Source organism: Haemaphysalis longicornis, unplaced genomic scaffold, assembly GCF_048455015.1.
Source record: "Haemaphysalis longicornis isolate Haplotype H1 unplaced genomic scaffold, Haemaphysalis longicornis Haplotype H1 scaffold_5, whole genome shotgun sequence".
Classification (NCBI taxonomy): Eukaryota; Metazoa; Arthropoda; class Arachnida; order Ixodida; family Ixodidae; genus Haemaphysalis; species Haemaphysalis longicornis.
Window position 1 is genome coordinate 192,787,129 of NW_027526385.1, and position 17,626 is coordinate 192,804,754.

Consider the following 17,626-nt stretch of genomic DNA (forward strand, 5'->3'; position numbering starts at 1 on the left):
TGGCGATTTGCGTGGACGAAGGATGGAAAAGTGTACGCACGGCAAACGGAGCAGTCCCGCCTCTTGATATGCTGCGAAGCTGACTTGGCAAAGATGCGCGACGCGCGTCAGGTTTTAGTTTAATCTGTTCTTGGTGTATGCCAATCTGCCATTTCTGGACGTTTTCGCCAAATGGCTACTCCGGACGATATCACGTTCCCTGCGAATAGTGGTTATCTAGCATTCTTACATTGCAACACGCAGTCTGCACGGAACAAGGCTGATGAATTGCGCATGCTCATTAGTAAATTTCTTGTCCGATTTCATGTGATCATGCTCACAGAAACGTGGTATTCTTGTGAATCAGATGTACTTCGCTTACCAGGATACCAAAGTTATTATCTAAACAGATGCTCTCGACGTGGTGGTGGTGTTTTGCAACTTGTATCCGAAGAAATGTTATGTACCCTGTTACCGCAGTTCACACAAATCACGCCGGATTACGAAGCTCTCACGTTGGAACACGCTAAATATTTGTTTGTGGTAGTGTACCGCCCCCCTGACGGGTGCGTTAGCAAATTTTTTGGTTTTCTGAGCGGTCTATTGAATTTCGCCGACACGAACAATTTTAACGTAATCATTGGCGGAGACTGTAACATTAACATGCTTCAGAACACAGCTTCTACCCGCGATTTCAAAATATTGCTTGACTCTTTCCATTGTGCAAATGTCATAAAAGAACACACACGCATAACTTGTAATTCGTCAACCCTATTAGACTTATTTATTACGAACAATAGTGAAAATTGCGTTACGTCTGGCACGATTATATCGGGAGTTAGTGACCACCTGCCTGTCTATATGCTTTACAAACACAAATCCAGTCTTAAAAATAGAACCTCCAAATCCGAGTCGTACACTGTACAGGACATAAACATCGACACCTTAGATGCGTTCCGATATGAGATGATAAAAATAAATTGGAACCCGGTATATGAGTGCACGAGTGCGGAGGAAGCATATAATGTCTTCATGAGTTTGCTTAAGTTTACCTATCTGAAATGTTTTAAGTTCAAACGGGTCAAAAAGTCGAAGAAGCTACGAAAACCATGGATGACACATGAGTCGTATAGATTGATTAAAGAAAAGGATGCTTTATTCGCCAAATTTGTAAAAACCAAGAACCCGCGCGATCTTTCGAAATTTAGGAAATTCAGAAACTACGTAACCAAATATCTGCGCAGTACCAAAAATGCCTACTTTGAAAACCTGTTTAATGGACGACTTGGAAATAGCGATTTAATATGGCGAGAAATAAATAAGCTCCTGAACAAAAATTCTTATCGACAAGATGAGCTTGAATTAAAAATTGATAATGCATTATTGAAGGGTAAGGAATTAGCCCATAAATTTAATACGTATTTCACAACTTTAGTCTCCCCCCAATCGAACGTAGAATGTCATGCAGTAAAGCAATTCTTGGATGCTCCGAATCTGGAAACGGTTTTTCTAGAACCCACGTGTCCAGAGGAAATACACTCAACTTTCACATCCCTAAAAAATAGCAGGGCTCGTGATATTGATGATATAGAAATCAGACCCATTAAATATACCCTTGACATCTTGTCACCAGTACTTTCGTTTATTTTTAACCTTTGTCTATCTACGGGTACTTTTCCGACAAATATGCAACGCGCAAGAGTAACTGTAATATTTAAATCCGGGAACAGAAACAGTTTCTCAAATTACAGGCCGATATCAATATTACCTGTCATCTCTAAAGGTCTAGAAAAAATTATATTCAAACGTGTCTCATGTTTTTGCCAGAAACACTCTTTATTATCTCCAAAACAGTTTGGTTTTCGTAGCGGTATGTCTACCGAAATGCCGTTATTAACACAAAAAGAATTTATCCTTACCGGTTTCGAAAATAAGCTTCTTACCCTGGGTGTATATATTGACTTCTCGAAGGCCTTCGATAGAATCAATCACAGAATACTAGCTGTTAAACTTGAACATTATGGTTTCCGCGGTATTTCACTTGGGCTTTTAATGTCGTACCTAAAACATAGAAAACAGTGTGTCGTAATAGATGAAAATCGCTCCTCCTTATTAGAAATAACATCCGGAGTTCCGCAGGGTAGCATACTGGGACCACTACTCTTTAATATTTACGTGAATGATATAACCAAGCTGAATAAAAATGCCGAGTGTATTATGTATGCAGATGACACTACCCTCCTCCTTCAGTCCACAAATGTTCACGATCTCACTTACGCAGCTAATATTGAATTACTAGAAATATTAAAGTGGACTGAAATAAATTGCTTGGAAATAAATGGATCCAAAACAAAAGCTGTTTTATTTACACCTGTACAGAACATAGTGAATCGTAACCTCAGTTTACACTTAGGATCAGAAAACATAGAAGTTGTGCAGGAGGTGAAGACATTGGGAGTGATTTTTCATCAGCACTTGAACTGGAATACACAAGTCGATCATGTGGCTAAACTATTGTCGAAGGCATGCGGTGTCCTTTGTAATTTTCGGCAGGTACTTCCATCCAAAGTTAAACTGTTACTTTACAACTCTATGTTTGCGCCTCACATAAATTACTGCAACCTGGTATGGGGAAACACATCACAAGGCAACATTAACAAGCTTGTTTTATTGCAAAAAAAGGCCATCCGCCACATCGCAAACGCTTCTTATGACGCGCACACGGCCGAGTTATTCCAAACGCTAAACGTGCTTCCCCTGCAACACAGTTTTCAGTTTAATCTAATCATGAAATATAAGCACAGTTTAAAATGTAAAAATGAACTTTTCTTAAAATTATGTAATCTCAGGACGCCTCATGAATACCAATATAATGTTAGGCACAGACACCCATGGTTAATACCTTTTTCCCGCACAAACCACGGTTTCGATAGACTACAGCACTGCATGCCCACTTACTTAGAACACCTTCAACGCCAGGAAATCGATTTGTGCACTATTACAAAAAAAAGAGTTAAAAAGATATCTTACACTGCAAAATAAATAATTACGCTTTTTTTTTTTTTTTTTTTTTGCAAATTGCATGTTTGCGCAGTATCTCTTGTTCAATCTTTCATGACTTAGATTATGTCTATTAAATCTTTCCTGTTTTCATATTGCGCTGTATCTCTTGTTCAATCTTTCATGACTTAGATGATGTCTATTAAATCTATGTTAGTGAAAGAATTTCGTTGATGCCTTGTTAATACGTGTATATTTAGTGAAAAAAAAATTATTTCTCGTTCCCAGTATGTTTCTCGTTTTCCAGTATGTACACCTTCTTGGTATATGTGAAATGTAAACTAGGTAAGATTGTTCTATCATACGTGTGCTCCTCTAAATTTTTAAAATGAATGTTTTTGGTGTTTTTTTATGAATGTTATTGACAATGCAACATGTCGCCCACGTGTATTTTATGCTCTTTTTTAAATCTTTGCTTGTTTTCCTCGATGCCAAGAAATGGGTAGGAACCCCGTCAAGCTACTTTGCTGTAGCTTTTTGTTCCTGTCCAACATTTTTTCTACTTTGTTTTGTAACAGGAAAAAATGTGAAATAAAGTTGAAGTTGAAGTTGAAATTATGGGAGCCGTCCATGCAAGTATCCTATTGTGTATTTATAAAAGAAACAATGTGCTTTGCAAGGAACAGTTCTTGGATTACAATGCACCACTTGCCTTTGGTATTATAGCACCTGCATTGCATACAGCACTAAACGTTTCTATCTGCCAGAGTGCGAATTTTTTACGCAATAGGAATGACCGTTTGAATGTTGTATATTGAAATGACGCTATGAATTTTGCTATGATATGATAAATATAATGTATGCAGAGGTGAACATCATATAATTTAAAGCAGAACGATGATCCGCATCGCGAGCTTGACACAGGGTACTCAAAATACGAGATACCACGTGAATGAAAAACGACTGCTGCATACCTTTTTTACTACAACCATGATGGCAAATTCCGAAGAAAATTTCCGCTTTCATATACCGCAATATTTCAAGGCACGGTACGTGGGAAATGAAAGTTAACCCGAGAAAAATGAATTTATCTAAGCAATTTAAAAAGTCCGAAAACCTAAAAGTCGTTTCGGTATTTTGCCTGGGACAATTAAGAGGAACGAAACAAAGAAATGTGGCATTCGAGGTGCAGAAAAAAAGGTAGGTAACTTTATACTTTCTATTGTGGCGTAAAATACAGCAAGCTCAAAAAAATATAGGCTGAGTTTAAAACACGCTGTGCTTTGCGTATAGTTTTATGAAGAAAATAGGAAAAAAGCGTGTTTTTTATTGCAGTAGCAACCGCCATGGATGATGTTGCTGGTGTATGACAGGAAGCAATCGAAATTATTGGCTTTAGAATGCATTATATGTATCTGTGCCACAGCCTGCACTCAGTAACCGGCCCTTGAGAGATGGTGATAATAACAAAATTAAATCTCAAAAATGTTACTTCTAATTGAACGCTTCGAACACAATAGAACAAGGACGGTTGAAGTTTCTGGTGAGACCTAATTACAATAAAACCGAAGATAAAGCTGTCTTGTTATGCTTGATACTACTAATTAGCAAGGGCTTTTATCCCTCGTTATGTAGCAGAGAAACCATAACTCTACTTTGCTTCAATATAAGCGACCGAAAAAACGTAGAATGTGCGAGAGACGCAATGCGAGTTTCCGTTAGTTTTAAGCTTGGGCTCCGTCCGCGCGACAAGACCAAAGTAATTAAAAGCATTGCGGCAATTTCGGGCTGCCGAGACCCAGATGGAAGTATAATGGGTGTAGAACTCGTTTTATGTGCGGCAAACGTGGCGACCTTTTATCCAAGGTATTTTAAATTGTAGATTGTTTAGCACAGCTTCTTTTCCATCGTAACTATTCTAAAAAGGCCAAACTTTTTCAATTCAATACAACATACCATGGCACAGGGCAGCATTACGAATAAAGAACTTTGGAGGCTCTCTATGCCTATGGCTCCAGCGTCGATCTGAACATGGCGATGCTGCTTGGCAATTCTAACTTTTGCAAATTTTTGCAACGCGATTCATGACTTCTATCGCAGTGAAGCAAACTACGGAACGATTACTCGTGCACTCTGGATTTTCAGCAAAGATATAAACTAGTAAGCCATTTTATACATCCTAGAGTTGCAGGGAAGTCTACAAAAGATACAAAATTTTTTTTCCCCCCAGTTTATGGAGGGCATGACAAAGAAAAGCCGCATATACCGCATGACGGGTCCTCTTCTCTTAAAGTGCATGGTAGCAGCATAGGCAGGTGACAATAGAGGCAAAAAAAGCTGAACCGCGAATAGCATAGTGGTACGCATACATTTAAAGTATTGGTATAAAAATATTAATTAAGGTGTGCAATAAAAACAATAGTCGTCGACCGCATAGCACAACAGCCTTTTTTGTGGAAAATAAAAAAAAACAATACAAATGACAGCAATATAAAACCCGGAGGTAGACATTGTGGCTTTTTACCCATTATAGATACACCAACGAGCGCATGGTCGCAATTACTAAAAACAAACGTGTAACGAGGCAGCGAAAAGTACAGATCGCAGAAAACTCAAACACATGTAACAATTCGGTGTTCAGGCCGAAATGCAGGGAGTCATAAAAAGTAAGAAAATATGACGGTAGCTTTGGCCTAGATTGAAACTAACGAAGTCATTAAAGACGGTTGTCCGTATGGTACGAAGAATAAAATATTCTGCTAATATTCTGATAATCTGAAATATTCCGATATAATAAGGTTAAAATGCAAGGTAATGTACTCGATAGCGTCAGCGTATGATTGTTGTTCGGCACGTAGGAATGATTCAATGTTTCTTTGGTCTGCTAGTATAAACCTGATGGCAACAACTGAAAGCGGCTGAATGTTTCTGATTTAAGATGTTTAAAGTGCGATGCACTTTATAAGCGACCCTGAATCCGGCGTCCGCATTGCTCCTCCTGCTCTCCCCTAGCAACGGCGCGAGGAGCGGAGAGGAGCGTCTGTAGCAACGGCGCAGCGACGTCACACCCCACGTGACCCGCGCGCGCTCCGCCTCCCGCGCCGTGGCTGCGCGCGCCCGCGCCTGCTCCCGCACCGCTCCTCGCGCCGTGACGTCACACTCCCACTTGACCGCGCGCTGGCGCCTTTGCGTCTGCTCCCCCTCTCCTCGCGCCGTGACGTCACATGCTCTGCAGCTGGCGCGCCTCTCCCCCCGTTAGGTTTGCACTCACCCTCGGCGCACGCCTCTCCCCTCGCCTGACAGCTCCCCCTCACCGGTACTGCGCCTCTCAAGGCGATGGCAGAATTACTACGCCGTGTACTCTCGGCGCAAGAAATGCATTCGCACTTCCTCACGATTCCCTTCGGGGAGGTGGGGGCAATTTTTTCTGTTTCCTCTTTATACCTTTGCATTGTTCTAAGATCATACAAATGGGAAATTCTTACACACCCCCATTTGGAAACTACCTCAGCTGTATACTCCAAGTATTCTTGTGATACATTTGATCACGAATTTTTCGGGTGCCTATGTTTTCTGAGATGCTTGATTATATGTACTTTTTCCCGACAGCACGGCGTACGTTTTCCCGGCACCAGGATGTACCATACATTTAATGTATTACGCAGCTCAAAATTTCGGACAAGCTAGAATTGGCTGATTGATTTTTTGGACTACCCAAGCATCAGCCGAGCCGGCTACCACGCATACAGAAGTCTGTAGTCGCCATCTTGTTTTTTTTTCCTTTCTCATCTATAGCCTCAAAAATTGTGCCTGCCGTACGTGCAGGTGCGTACGCTAGTAATGTCTGACGCTAGATTGAGGCTACCTTGTCTAGCATCTTCCGCTTTAGCAAAAAATAAATTGAGCTTTTGGGTGGTACAATTTTTGTACTGCCTAATTTTCCGGAAATTTTCGCGGTCCCTTAAGGGTCCGAATAACCGGTCGTCGACTGTATATTGTACGCAGTCCTCTTTTGCAGAGCGTGAATGCGTTCTCGTTTAAAGCGGTAGTCTTAGCCCACACCAGGTGGACACAATTCAGTGCGATAAAAATAAGGAAGTCTGCCACACCAGATTTACTTTGGTCACTAGCTAGTTGCGACATCTGCGTAATGCCACTGCAGTTGCGAAAGTTCATTCTTGTCTTAGCATGATCATCCCCTCCAAGCTTGGTATAGAATGTGACGCCAAACAGTTTATTTTAATGAGCTTTAGATGGTTGTTGCCAAAATGAAGTATTAAATATGCTATTAGCGCTTTATTTTTGCCTCTGAAAATGCAGCCATTGTTTTGTTTACGCTTAGGTTTACTTGGTTTGTAAGTGAACAGTGCCTAATTTGCTGTATTGCGCTGTTTGACCAGTACTAGCTTCGGCGACATAATGTCTAAACCACAAGGTTACATCATCGGCGTATGTGATAAATGTGCTTAATTTGAGCTGGTTACAATATCAATAATATTTAGGCTAAACCGGAGGAAGCCTTAAATTCTGCCATAAAGAACGCCAGAAGTAGTTTTCTACAGATGATTGTAGTATTTAGTTTAGATTTTATTTGAAATTTTAAATGCAGAGCATTTCAGTAACTCACGATGTCACCCGCGTTGACGTCCGTAGTCCGCACCGCACCCCTCCCTACTATATAAAAAAAATACTATCCAGCGCCAGGTTTTGATCCCTCGACCCTGCGGGCGCAACGCAATGTACATGGTGCTCTACCCACTGCGCCACTGAGCCGACACAGAATAGCACGCTATGAACGCGCCTTATATCGTTGACTCATTCAAATTACTGCTGACGAGCGCTCTCTCGTCAGCAGTTGCCACAAGTGCAACAACATTAACGTAACGCAAACTACTTAACGTCGTGCGCCCCCGGAAATGCTCTGCATTTGATCGTGCCCCTCGCGAGGGGGATGTTTGACGCTACCTCTTGCAAGACCGAGTGCAACCGCCGAGAACAAGGTCCCACGGTGCCTTTTAAAACAACGGCACTACACAGACTAGCATGTAATATTATAGACAATGTCGGCCGGTTTTCCTAAGAATAGAACATACTCTGGCTATCTGCAATATACATTAAAATACTCGCAATTCAAGGCACATGTGGAAAAGTATACCTACCACCTATGACAGCATAAGATGTTTATCGCGTATTTAATTGGTTTCATCTAACAATTTTCTGCGTCAGAAAAACTGCTGTTTTTAAAGCCTCTAAAATTGTAACAATTTCGGAGTTCGTAGTGCATTTATTGAAAAAATTGGTCTTGTCACCATGAAAGAAACCGGATTTACCCGGTGGGTCAGTAATGTTTCCGTGACGACGAGAAATAAAATAGTCACTAGCACTATTGCAAAGATATTCTCAAGTGAAAACATTTTCATTAACAATTTCGTAAGGCACACCGGCATGTTGTATAGACAAATTAACCGTACTTATTTTTGTACACAGCTGTGTGAAATTAACTTCGTGAGAGCCGAATGTATCTTAGTAATAGGGCTATCTTGTCTGTGGGAATTGTTTGGTGAGCCTATTTTTTGCGACGTAAAGGCAGCGTTGTATGTTGAAATGAATTTCTTTTACATATTTATCTGAGTACTATTCGCTTAAGTTAAGCCGGCATGATTGATTATTTGCGAGTGTTTGTGGGAGGGACATGTTCTATGTACAAAAAGAAGGTATGATATAGGGTTTTAAATTTTGTGATAAAGCGTCGTTTGGGGTTTCAGCATCTATTACATTTAGTGCATCAGACTACCGTTCGTTAGTGACAGGCTGTCGAAAAGAAGCACGGACCTCCATCATAATGCACTGATAGGAACGGCGAGTTAGGCCCACCTACTAGTAGCAGTTTTTATGGCAAGTACAATTCAAAAATGGTCGCTTAAACTGTGAGTACAAAAAACATTCTAGTTGCGATGAATAAAAATAAGTTATAGGTGAGTCAAGGAGCGACTAACTGCTTGTTGTCACTCAGGATGGCATATTTATGGCATTAGTACAGCTATTTCCGGATAAATGGTGGAGAAATCGTTTACGGTGCTATTTTCATCAGGTATGTCTCAACCCCAGAAGTAACCGAATAATACTAATATTCTTTCACATGAAGGAGAGTTTCTGACTACACCACAAATACCAACCTCTCGACCTTATCTATGATTTAACTAAAATAAGTTGTACTTAAATGACTGTAGTCTATTTTCCGGTTGACATCAGCAAGTCTCAGCAATCACAAAAAGTCCCTTTCAGATAGTTGCCTAAGCATACATTCTAAATCAGTGGACTTATTCCCAACGAAGCGAGAATTCACTTAAAAAAAGCGGAGTGAAGTTTCGAGCAAGGGTCGTTGGTTTTTTAAGTCGTGTGAAAAGTAACATAATACCTGAGATGCCGGTAGTGACATTAATTGTAGTTGGGTCACCACACCCATGGTTGTTGCAGCCACGCATGTCAATGGCGCATGTGTCATAGACCTTTAACTTAGATATTTTAATAAAACCAGCTTTGAAAGATGAGTTCCAGCCGTACAGCACAACTAAATCACAAGCCGAGGAGGTTCCGCATTTTACGAAGTCGCTGCTGTTAATAGCCACCTGGAAGGATAAAAAGTATTGTGAAAACATTTTGCTTGAACGTTTATACGTAACAATTTGAAGTGGTTTATTTTGTGTTTGTATAATGAAAAGATTTCGTACAGAGAAGCATGCACCGCGATTTCTTTTTCAGGCTCTCTTACTTCCCCAGCTATAGACAGCTGGCAGGTCCGGAAGTAAACACTCTCCTGGATATTTCATAGGGTCAACTAAACAGGTGAGATCACGCTTGGGAGGTTCTTTGGGGTAGAAACAGCACATCCTCATTCACCAGAGATATCTGGCAACCCTGTGTAGTAGTTCGCCCCCACTTCCAATGAATAACCAACCTTCTCTTGGCACTTCGTCCTCATGAGGCATAGAGCTTCATACTAATATATACTAGAGGAAAACCTGTCACTGCAGTCGCGGGCCGCCGTGGCCGGCGCCATTGCCGCTGGCAACGTTCTTTGCCCACTTGGCTTAGTTCGAAATATGGCTCCTTTTTTCTCGAAGGCAAAATCAACAAAAAAAGGTAACATATTTTTTGTTCATCATGCATGACGCTTGTACATAATCACTGACAAAATGTTCTTTTTGGATGTTCAATTTATTATAACAAAACAGATTTGAAGAACCTTCTACAGTAATTAGGTGTCTTTTTTGCATCCAGAGCGCACTTTTCTGCCTGTTCATGGGCCATGCCAAGGACAACCGAAACGTGCCTGCCCGGTACATGACGGAGCGCTCGCTCAAGCGCGGCTCCCATAGAGAGTGGTGCTAGATTTTCCTCTAGTATATATTAGTATGAAGCTCTATGTGAGGAGCCAGTGCGCCCCCGCCGTGCCGCCGGTCACGGCATTGATGCAGCAGAGGGTCTTAGAATCTTTGGGCCCAGCCAGGCAGTCTATGGAACTTGATGCTGGCAACGTTAAACGCGAGAAATCTGTGTAGCGGGGCAAGATAAGATGCACCTTTAGCACATCTCTGTTACAGTAACCAGGACATCTAATAGTGACACTTACCTTAGTATTTATATATGATCTCTCGGACATCAACTGTCATATCATCGGACTAAGCTTCCTGGGAAGAACTGGAAAATGCTTTACGGAGTTGAGTAGTGTTAAATATTTTGTGCCACCAAGGGCCTTTAGCAAATGGAGAGCGCGCAAAAGAATTTGCAATTCACTGAGAAATACTAGAGAACGCGGTGGTGTTTTTAAGAATTAACGATGGAGTTGCACTCGTTGTGACTACGCTCAGCCACCAAGAAACTTGAAGTTAGTACAAGCCTATGTGAGAAAAGCTACCTATGATGATAAGGCCTTTGTTCACTCGTACATCGAAACTGCCATGAAGTAGTAAATAACACACTTCACGATGGTGACGCGTAAATCTAAGCCAAAGGTCGGTAAAAAACTAATAAACAAGTTACTTAGAAATTTTAAAATCGTCTGTATCAATAGTCGAGGTTGTACTTTGTTTTGGTTGCAGAGACGACTAATACATTTTTTTCTGGAAATGGACACAAAAATTGTAAACTGTTTAAAAAACGACATTAACTCCGCTTAACGTGCCACTTTTGCAGGATATTAAGGTTCTAAGCATTTTCAACTCGATATGGTGTCTCCAAACACGGAGAGAAAAACTGCTTAAAATAGAAAACACAAATCATCAATTAAGTTTGACCTGGCACACAGAAATCGAAAATACATAAGCAGCGAAGCAGCGGTCAACAAATGAACACGCACAGCCAGGGTTCAGCAAATAATTAGCCACGGCATTCGCCCTTGGAGCAATAACCTCTCAGTACTAATATTTTTCTTAGCATGATATTCCACGCTAGTCTAGTCACAACAGGGGGAAATACTCCGTTTAACAAAATACATCCCGTCGGGGCACGATAAAAAAACTTGAAAGGATGAGCTGGGAAATCATAACGAACACGTTAGGTTGCGTGCACTTTTAGAGAACACAAACAATACTGCCAGGCGTCTAGGCAAGTTTGTTACTTTACCTCCACATTCAGGACGGTACTGTTGACAAAAATCCAGGAGACAGCCATGACATCCAGCCCATTTTTGAAGCCATTGATTGACAAAGTTGGTGGCAAGAGAACTAATACAGAAAACAACAGACATTTATGGTAAATATAATATTCTGAACGAACTATAAAGAGCGAAGTAGTCGGTTAATGATGCTTATTTACATGAGCGTACGGAAAAGCATGTGCATAGGTCTTGCGTGAAAGGTGACGTTTGCTTGATGCTTATTAACCATACCACGGCCACTCCAGTTTTTGGGTTGGCCTGCCGATTCGTCTCGCGAACATGAGGACTTGTGTTAAAGAGAAGTTGTATTACCGGCCACGGCGGGTGGTGGGGGTGCTGCTTACAGGCGTAGATAGCGTCTCATCTGCTTGCACTGCCTCGGGCGAAGGCGTAATTTTTCTACTCTGACACCTGCCATGCGGTCGTCTGCTGAGCCGGCCACCTCAATATTTTTCTTTTGTTACTATTGTAAGGTTTATCAGCCTGAGGATAAATTACACGGCACGCTATTCCTACAAATCGATGCGTTCCGCTTTGTAAATCGCTTGCCTCACGAAAGCTGTTTTTGTTACCCTGACCTGCGTGCAAAGGAAACCTTCGGAAATACCTCCCAGCAAAAATGTCCCGACAAGGAAGTAAGATTGTTAGCCACTGGTAGGAAATCTCCTAGACCGTCGTCAGTTTGCTTCATTTCACTCATGCGTATATAAGGTAAGATTGAAACGCAAGTTGCTGCTTCCAAGAACTGTGCTGTCGACTGCTTTTGTCCTATACCGACCTACATACCGTCTCGGTCCATGTAGCGACAAATTCTGCTTAGCGCACCATGTACCGCGTGCGGGCAAGCGGGAACCTTAGGGTAACCGGGTTATAGCGCACGAAAAAACAAAACACTCCTCGTCTACAAGACCAAAGGCGTAACCTAGAGCCCCTGGACACCAGCTAAAAGAATACGTAGCCCCAGGGGATATGTCAAAGGTGAAGAACAGTTGGACCATGGACAGAAAACTAAGGAATGCGAGACAACTTTCGCCATGGTTGGATATATTGCGGAGAGGAAAAGAAATATCCGCACGTAAAATTTCTTCACAGCCTTCAAGTGAAAGTTCGGACACTAAACGAGCGCTTGCAATAACTTCAACAAACCTGCGAGGAATCCAAAGAAAAACTTCAGCAATATGAAGACAACCAAGCTTTGCAAGGTCGAATAACCCACGCCGAAGCCGCGCAAGGGGAAGGTAGGCTTGCAAAATTTGTCATTTACCAGACTATCAACTGTTACAAGGCGCGGCCAGCTGGGCAGAAGCACACGATACTGAATGCGTGTTGTGAAGGTGAAATCCTGTAAAGGTTACGATCATATGCGAAGCAAACTGCTGAAGGGCGGGTGTCAAACCACGCTACAAAATTTCGTCAGATCGACAAGAGAGTCTAGCGTAACGAGACTAATGAAGGAATGGCTTCAGGTTGAGAGGCAAAGCTTGCGATGCGAGAAAACGCCATACCACAGCCTCGTCATTGACAAAATGTCGATACAGTGAACAGATGTATGAGCATGAAGATGACGGAATTTTAAAGCAAACCTTTCTGCCGCTACCAGCCAACTGTTCTTTTGCGCCGTGCGTGACAATAAACTCCCAACGCGGCGGAGGTGGCGGCGGGGAGGGCAAGGGCGGGGGGCGGCGGAATATTTCACTCATGGACCACACTGCAGCTATGGCGGCGAATTAACCCTGCGTTCATTACGCAGAGGTGGCTGCTTGCCGGTGGGCGCATAGGTGGTACGGCTTCGTCGTCTACTTTAGTTACGCTGTTTCGGGCCAGTTTTGGCGCAGCTTCGCGTCCATTGCGCGCTTTCTGCACACGACTTGATTAAGTTGTTCCACAGCACCTTCTTAGTAACCCGCACTTTACGAAATTAAGTGGTTGTACGGCAACGATACGTGAAAGATTGGTTTGAAGGGTGAGGAAAACAAAATGTAGAGACCACATGCAGGCATCTGGCCGCTAGAGAAACGCTACCTTTTGTGCACTGCTTGTCAGGCATGGGACTCAGTTTTCTATGTTGATGAATACAATTCTGTTGGGTTTTGAGAGGTATTACACAAGGAGGAAGGAGCAACTGGTCCTGATAAATAGCGATTATAGAAGTTCCCTCAGCTTTCTCGCAATTTTCAAACGTACTAAACCAACTAGTTTAAATCGGTATAAATAGAAATCACTAAGCTCACTTCCTGAATTGTTTCGGTATCTACGCTTGTTTCGCGCGGTGCTGTAGCAGCGAGAAAGCCCATCAGATTGGCTAGGTTCTGCTTCCTCACCTTTTGAAAGGCGCTCCTCTCCGTTTTCTTTCTGCCGACGCAAGGCCGGGATATGGCGGTGGCGTCCACCGCTTTAGCCCGGCCGTGGCCGACGCTGCTGCGTTCGGGACGCCGCCCCGCGAATTCCAAGTAACGGATGGCACAAACTTTCGTTTCACTCTTTGTAGAGCCACGTGTGTGAATTCAAGTGACATCGCACGGGCAATTGCTGTGGTTGTCGTTTAATGCTTTGCTTTCCAACCAGCTTCGCAGCGTCGATTGGAGCCATTTTTTTGGCTTGTTGATAACGCTTTCTAACTCGAATTAACTGAACCATTAAACTGAAATATTCCATGGGCCCCATTGCTTTGTCCTGCGGTGGCTTTGCAAGGCTTACGTTAGCCCCATAGGATATTTTTAACCGGAAATCTCAAACATGAGTGGTTGTGTAACCTGACGCTCAGTCAGCTTATTGCTGTCTAAGGATCGGCGTTCTTCATGATGTGTATTTCTACGGACAACAACCATACAAACATGGTCATGTTTCGAAGCACGTCCAATGATAACACACTACAGCTTACTGTAGAGCGTCCAGTATGAATTAATTACCCACTGTTCCCTTCATTATCCGAACCCCTTAAGAAAAACCTAAGAATGAGTCGCTTTTTTCTGCCTCCGCGGCTTCAGTTTCCGAGCTGCCGCCGTTGCCGAGTCGCGGATAGTGAGTCCCACAAGCGACGCGGCAAATTGAACGGGAACTATCGCTCTCACTGGCCGTTAGCAGCAATTTTCAGGCTGCATCGAGATAAGGAAAACGACAGGGCGTGCTCATATTAACCGTTGTCTTTATAGCCAACGTGACATACGCGTTTTCTTGATTAGCCGGTAAAACTACATTGTTTCACTGTTTAGAGCATTATGAAATTTCGGTGACTTTATTGTATATTGAGACGAGTTTATTTATTATATTGGTGCTTAAATCTGATTTATTTAGGTTGTAGAAAAAACTTGTTTCAAGACGCTGCTACCTTTAAATGACATCATGGGTTTAGTTGTGAATAAACATTCAACTTCTACACGCGTACAACAATTGCAATATCCAAAATATTAGTAGGTATCAAGCTGATGACACGTTGCTTAGAAAGTTTATTTGCTTTAAAATCCAAGTACTTCAAATACGATATAACACAAATGGAATATTTCGTGCATTTTGATTGTTCTTTTGAGTATTGAGTGAAGGTATTCTGAGTATTAATATCCACAAGTTGTTTTGTCACAGTGTAGCACATTACCCTTCTTAAACCTGTTGGATTGTAGTCCACTAAAAACCTTGCAAGCCGTAGCTTACTCTCATTATATAGAAATAAAACAATACTTGCGAACGTTTGAATCTACGAAAACATTTTGGCTGCGCTCGGTAAACTCTGTTATAAGTCAAACCTGAACAAGTCACCAGGGCGGGGGCCTCCCCACGAACTAAGAGGACACCAAATTCTGTTCATTGTAGGCTACTCGCATCCCACTGAACCCAGTTTTTACTGTACCCTCCCTCGCAGAATATGTAAATTGTACTGGAATAATTTGTTCCCATGCAAAACAAAAAATCCTCCGATGACTTTCATCGTTAACGTCCGAATAAATCAACCAACGTAATGAGGAACACTTAAGGTATTTGCCGTGGTGCGTAGAGACGAAAAAATGGACCTGGAAAGAGCGTATCTTTTTTTCTGTAGGACCAAGGTTCGTGTTTAGTTCTGAAGCATGTCAGTATATATAGGGAATCCTTGCTTGACACAATTCCTCTGGGCAAGGCATCATTTCAAGGGGAAGTTATGTTCAGAATGTAATATCGGCGACCTCAGTATATAATAATGATTCTAGATGGGCGCTTTATTTTCATCCCCGCTTGGGCATTCGCAAATGAGACAACCTTATACGTGTAGCCGTTGTTTAGAGCAGACATGGCCTTAATTGATATGCATAAGCTTGCGTCATATAATGCGCCATAAGAGCACACGAAACAGAAAATACTGCCAAGCACACGCTGGTCTTGGGAAAACATATTCCACACCACGTTGATTCAAAATAAAGGAATAGAAAGCACTACTTATTTGAGTTTCAAAACCGATGAACATTCTTACGTTACAAAATTCTACCTCTTGAACTGGGTTTATTTTAGCCTTACTCTTGCTTTGTCGGAAAACATGATGTTTGTTCAGAAATAACGTTCTAACCTGACTTTTGGGCGACTGGTAAATGTAGAAATACCCGGTGCAGTCAAGAAGAACAATGCTATTTTCTTTTTCCAATGTGGTGCTTACCAAGGGGCCAGGTGCGCACAGTGGCTCGGTCAGGGTTGCCATATTTTCGCCTTCCCGGCAATACCTCAAGGGAAGGACGCACTTCAACTTGATATTCTACACTGGAGCTGAGGTCGGTGAGTTTGAGAGCCATTTCCGCCGTAGATATAAGTCGGAACACACCGTTATTGTATACCCGCACTTCAAATTTGAGGCCAAGGTGTATCAATTCTTCCGAACGCGGGATGCTCCACTCCAGATGTATAGAGTTCGCGTCATTAGCAAAAATTCTTGTGATGGTAGCATTGGGGATTCCTGTAATAATGAAATACGGATAAACAATGAAATACGGGCAAAATACCATACATACCGAAGCACGGATCCAAAAAATGCTCAAGTTTCTGATAAAGGAATAGAAGGAGGGGTACAACCTGGTTGTGTGTTACGTTATTCTGAAAACGCTGATAGGGGACCATAGCCCTCATTCACACAAATGTCAGCGTAAAAAAGGGTAGCCAGTAGTTTTACAAGCGACAAAGGTGGAGCTCTTTAACTAAATATTCTCGTACGTGTCATTTTTTTTCTTGCCAAAGTTTATCTATCTTTTGATTTTTACCGAAGAATAAAAAATACACAAAAATCATCACCACTTTCTAAAAAATTCAGCTTCGACATCTGCCTCCGCTTTCTAGAAGTAAGCCTAGCCAGAAATAGGAAGAGCTGATTGTTGTGAAATATATTTTGAAGTATCGGTTCCAGTAGCTCCCCTAAAGCACACCTTTCTGTGACTCACTGCTAGCGTTTGCTTATGTGTTGGCATTGATGTGTCTGGCCAACCCTGCAATTCCTGCGGAGAGAAACCTCTCGCGCGTTGCTCTGTGTCAAAGGTCACTAAGGAAGTGTAAGTAGTAATAGGCACGGCCACGCAGTACTGCGTCGTGGAGCCGGGAAGATATAGCGGTAACTATTTCCACTGGCGTCGCGTTAGTTTTTACCAGAAAAGGAAGTCCTTGGCCTTTATCAAGTCGAAAACGATGCTTACGTTTACGGTGATGCTTTTGTTATAGCATTCACGTCCTGTCTGCCTTACAAGTTCAATTGGCGCCATTTTGTAACTCAGAGACTTATTAGTCGTGGTAATATAAGGTTTTGCATGTACCATGGATGCCTCTCTCACAACCACATTCTCGGAAAAAAAAGACATAACGATTTTTTTTCTCCGTCTAAAATGGATTCGTTCTATCAGCTGCATACGATTCACGCAAGGAACACTTAAACCCCAGGGAATCTTCCATGTGCGCCTTCAACATTAAAAATTATGAAAATGCTGTACTATCATGCACTAGTGCGAACAATTTAGAATGAGAATTGATGAGGCTTGTCTTTTG

At 42.1% G+C, this 17,626-nt stretch overlaps 1 protein-coding gene across 1 annotated transcript in view; it reads right to left on the reverse strand.

Annotated features, from left to right (window-relative positions):
• Positions 1-17,626, reverse strand: part of LOC144139577 (uncharacterized) — a 53,057-nt gene that overhangs the window by 20,642 nt on the left and 14,789 nt on the right. The window contains exons 4-6 of the mRNA XM_077671887.1: positions 16,260-16,553; positions 11,605-11,705; positions 9,398-9,608 (exon numbers count right to left, since the gene is read on the reverse strand). Coding sequence (XP_077528013.1) covers positions 9,398-9,608; positions 11,605-11,705; positions 16,260-16,553 — 606 coding nt within the window. The remainder of the gene's footprint in view (positions 1-9,397; positions 9,609-11,604; positions 11,706-16,259; positions 16,554-17,626) is intronic.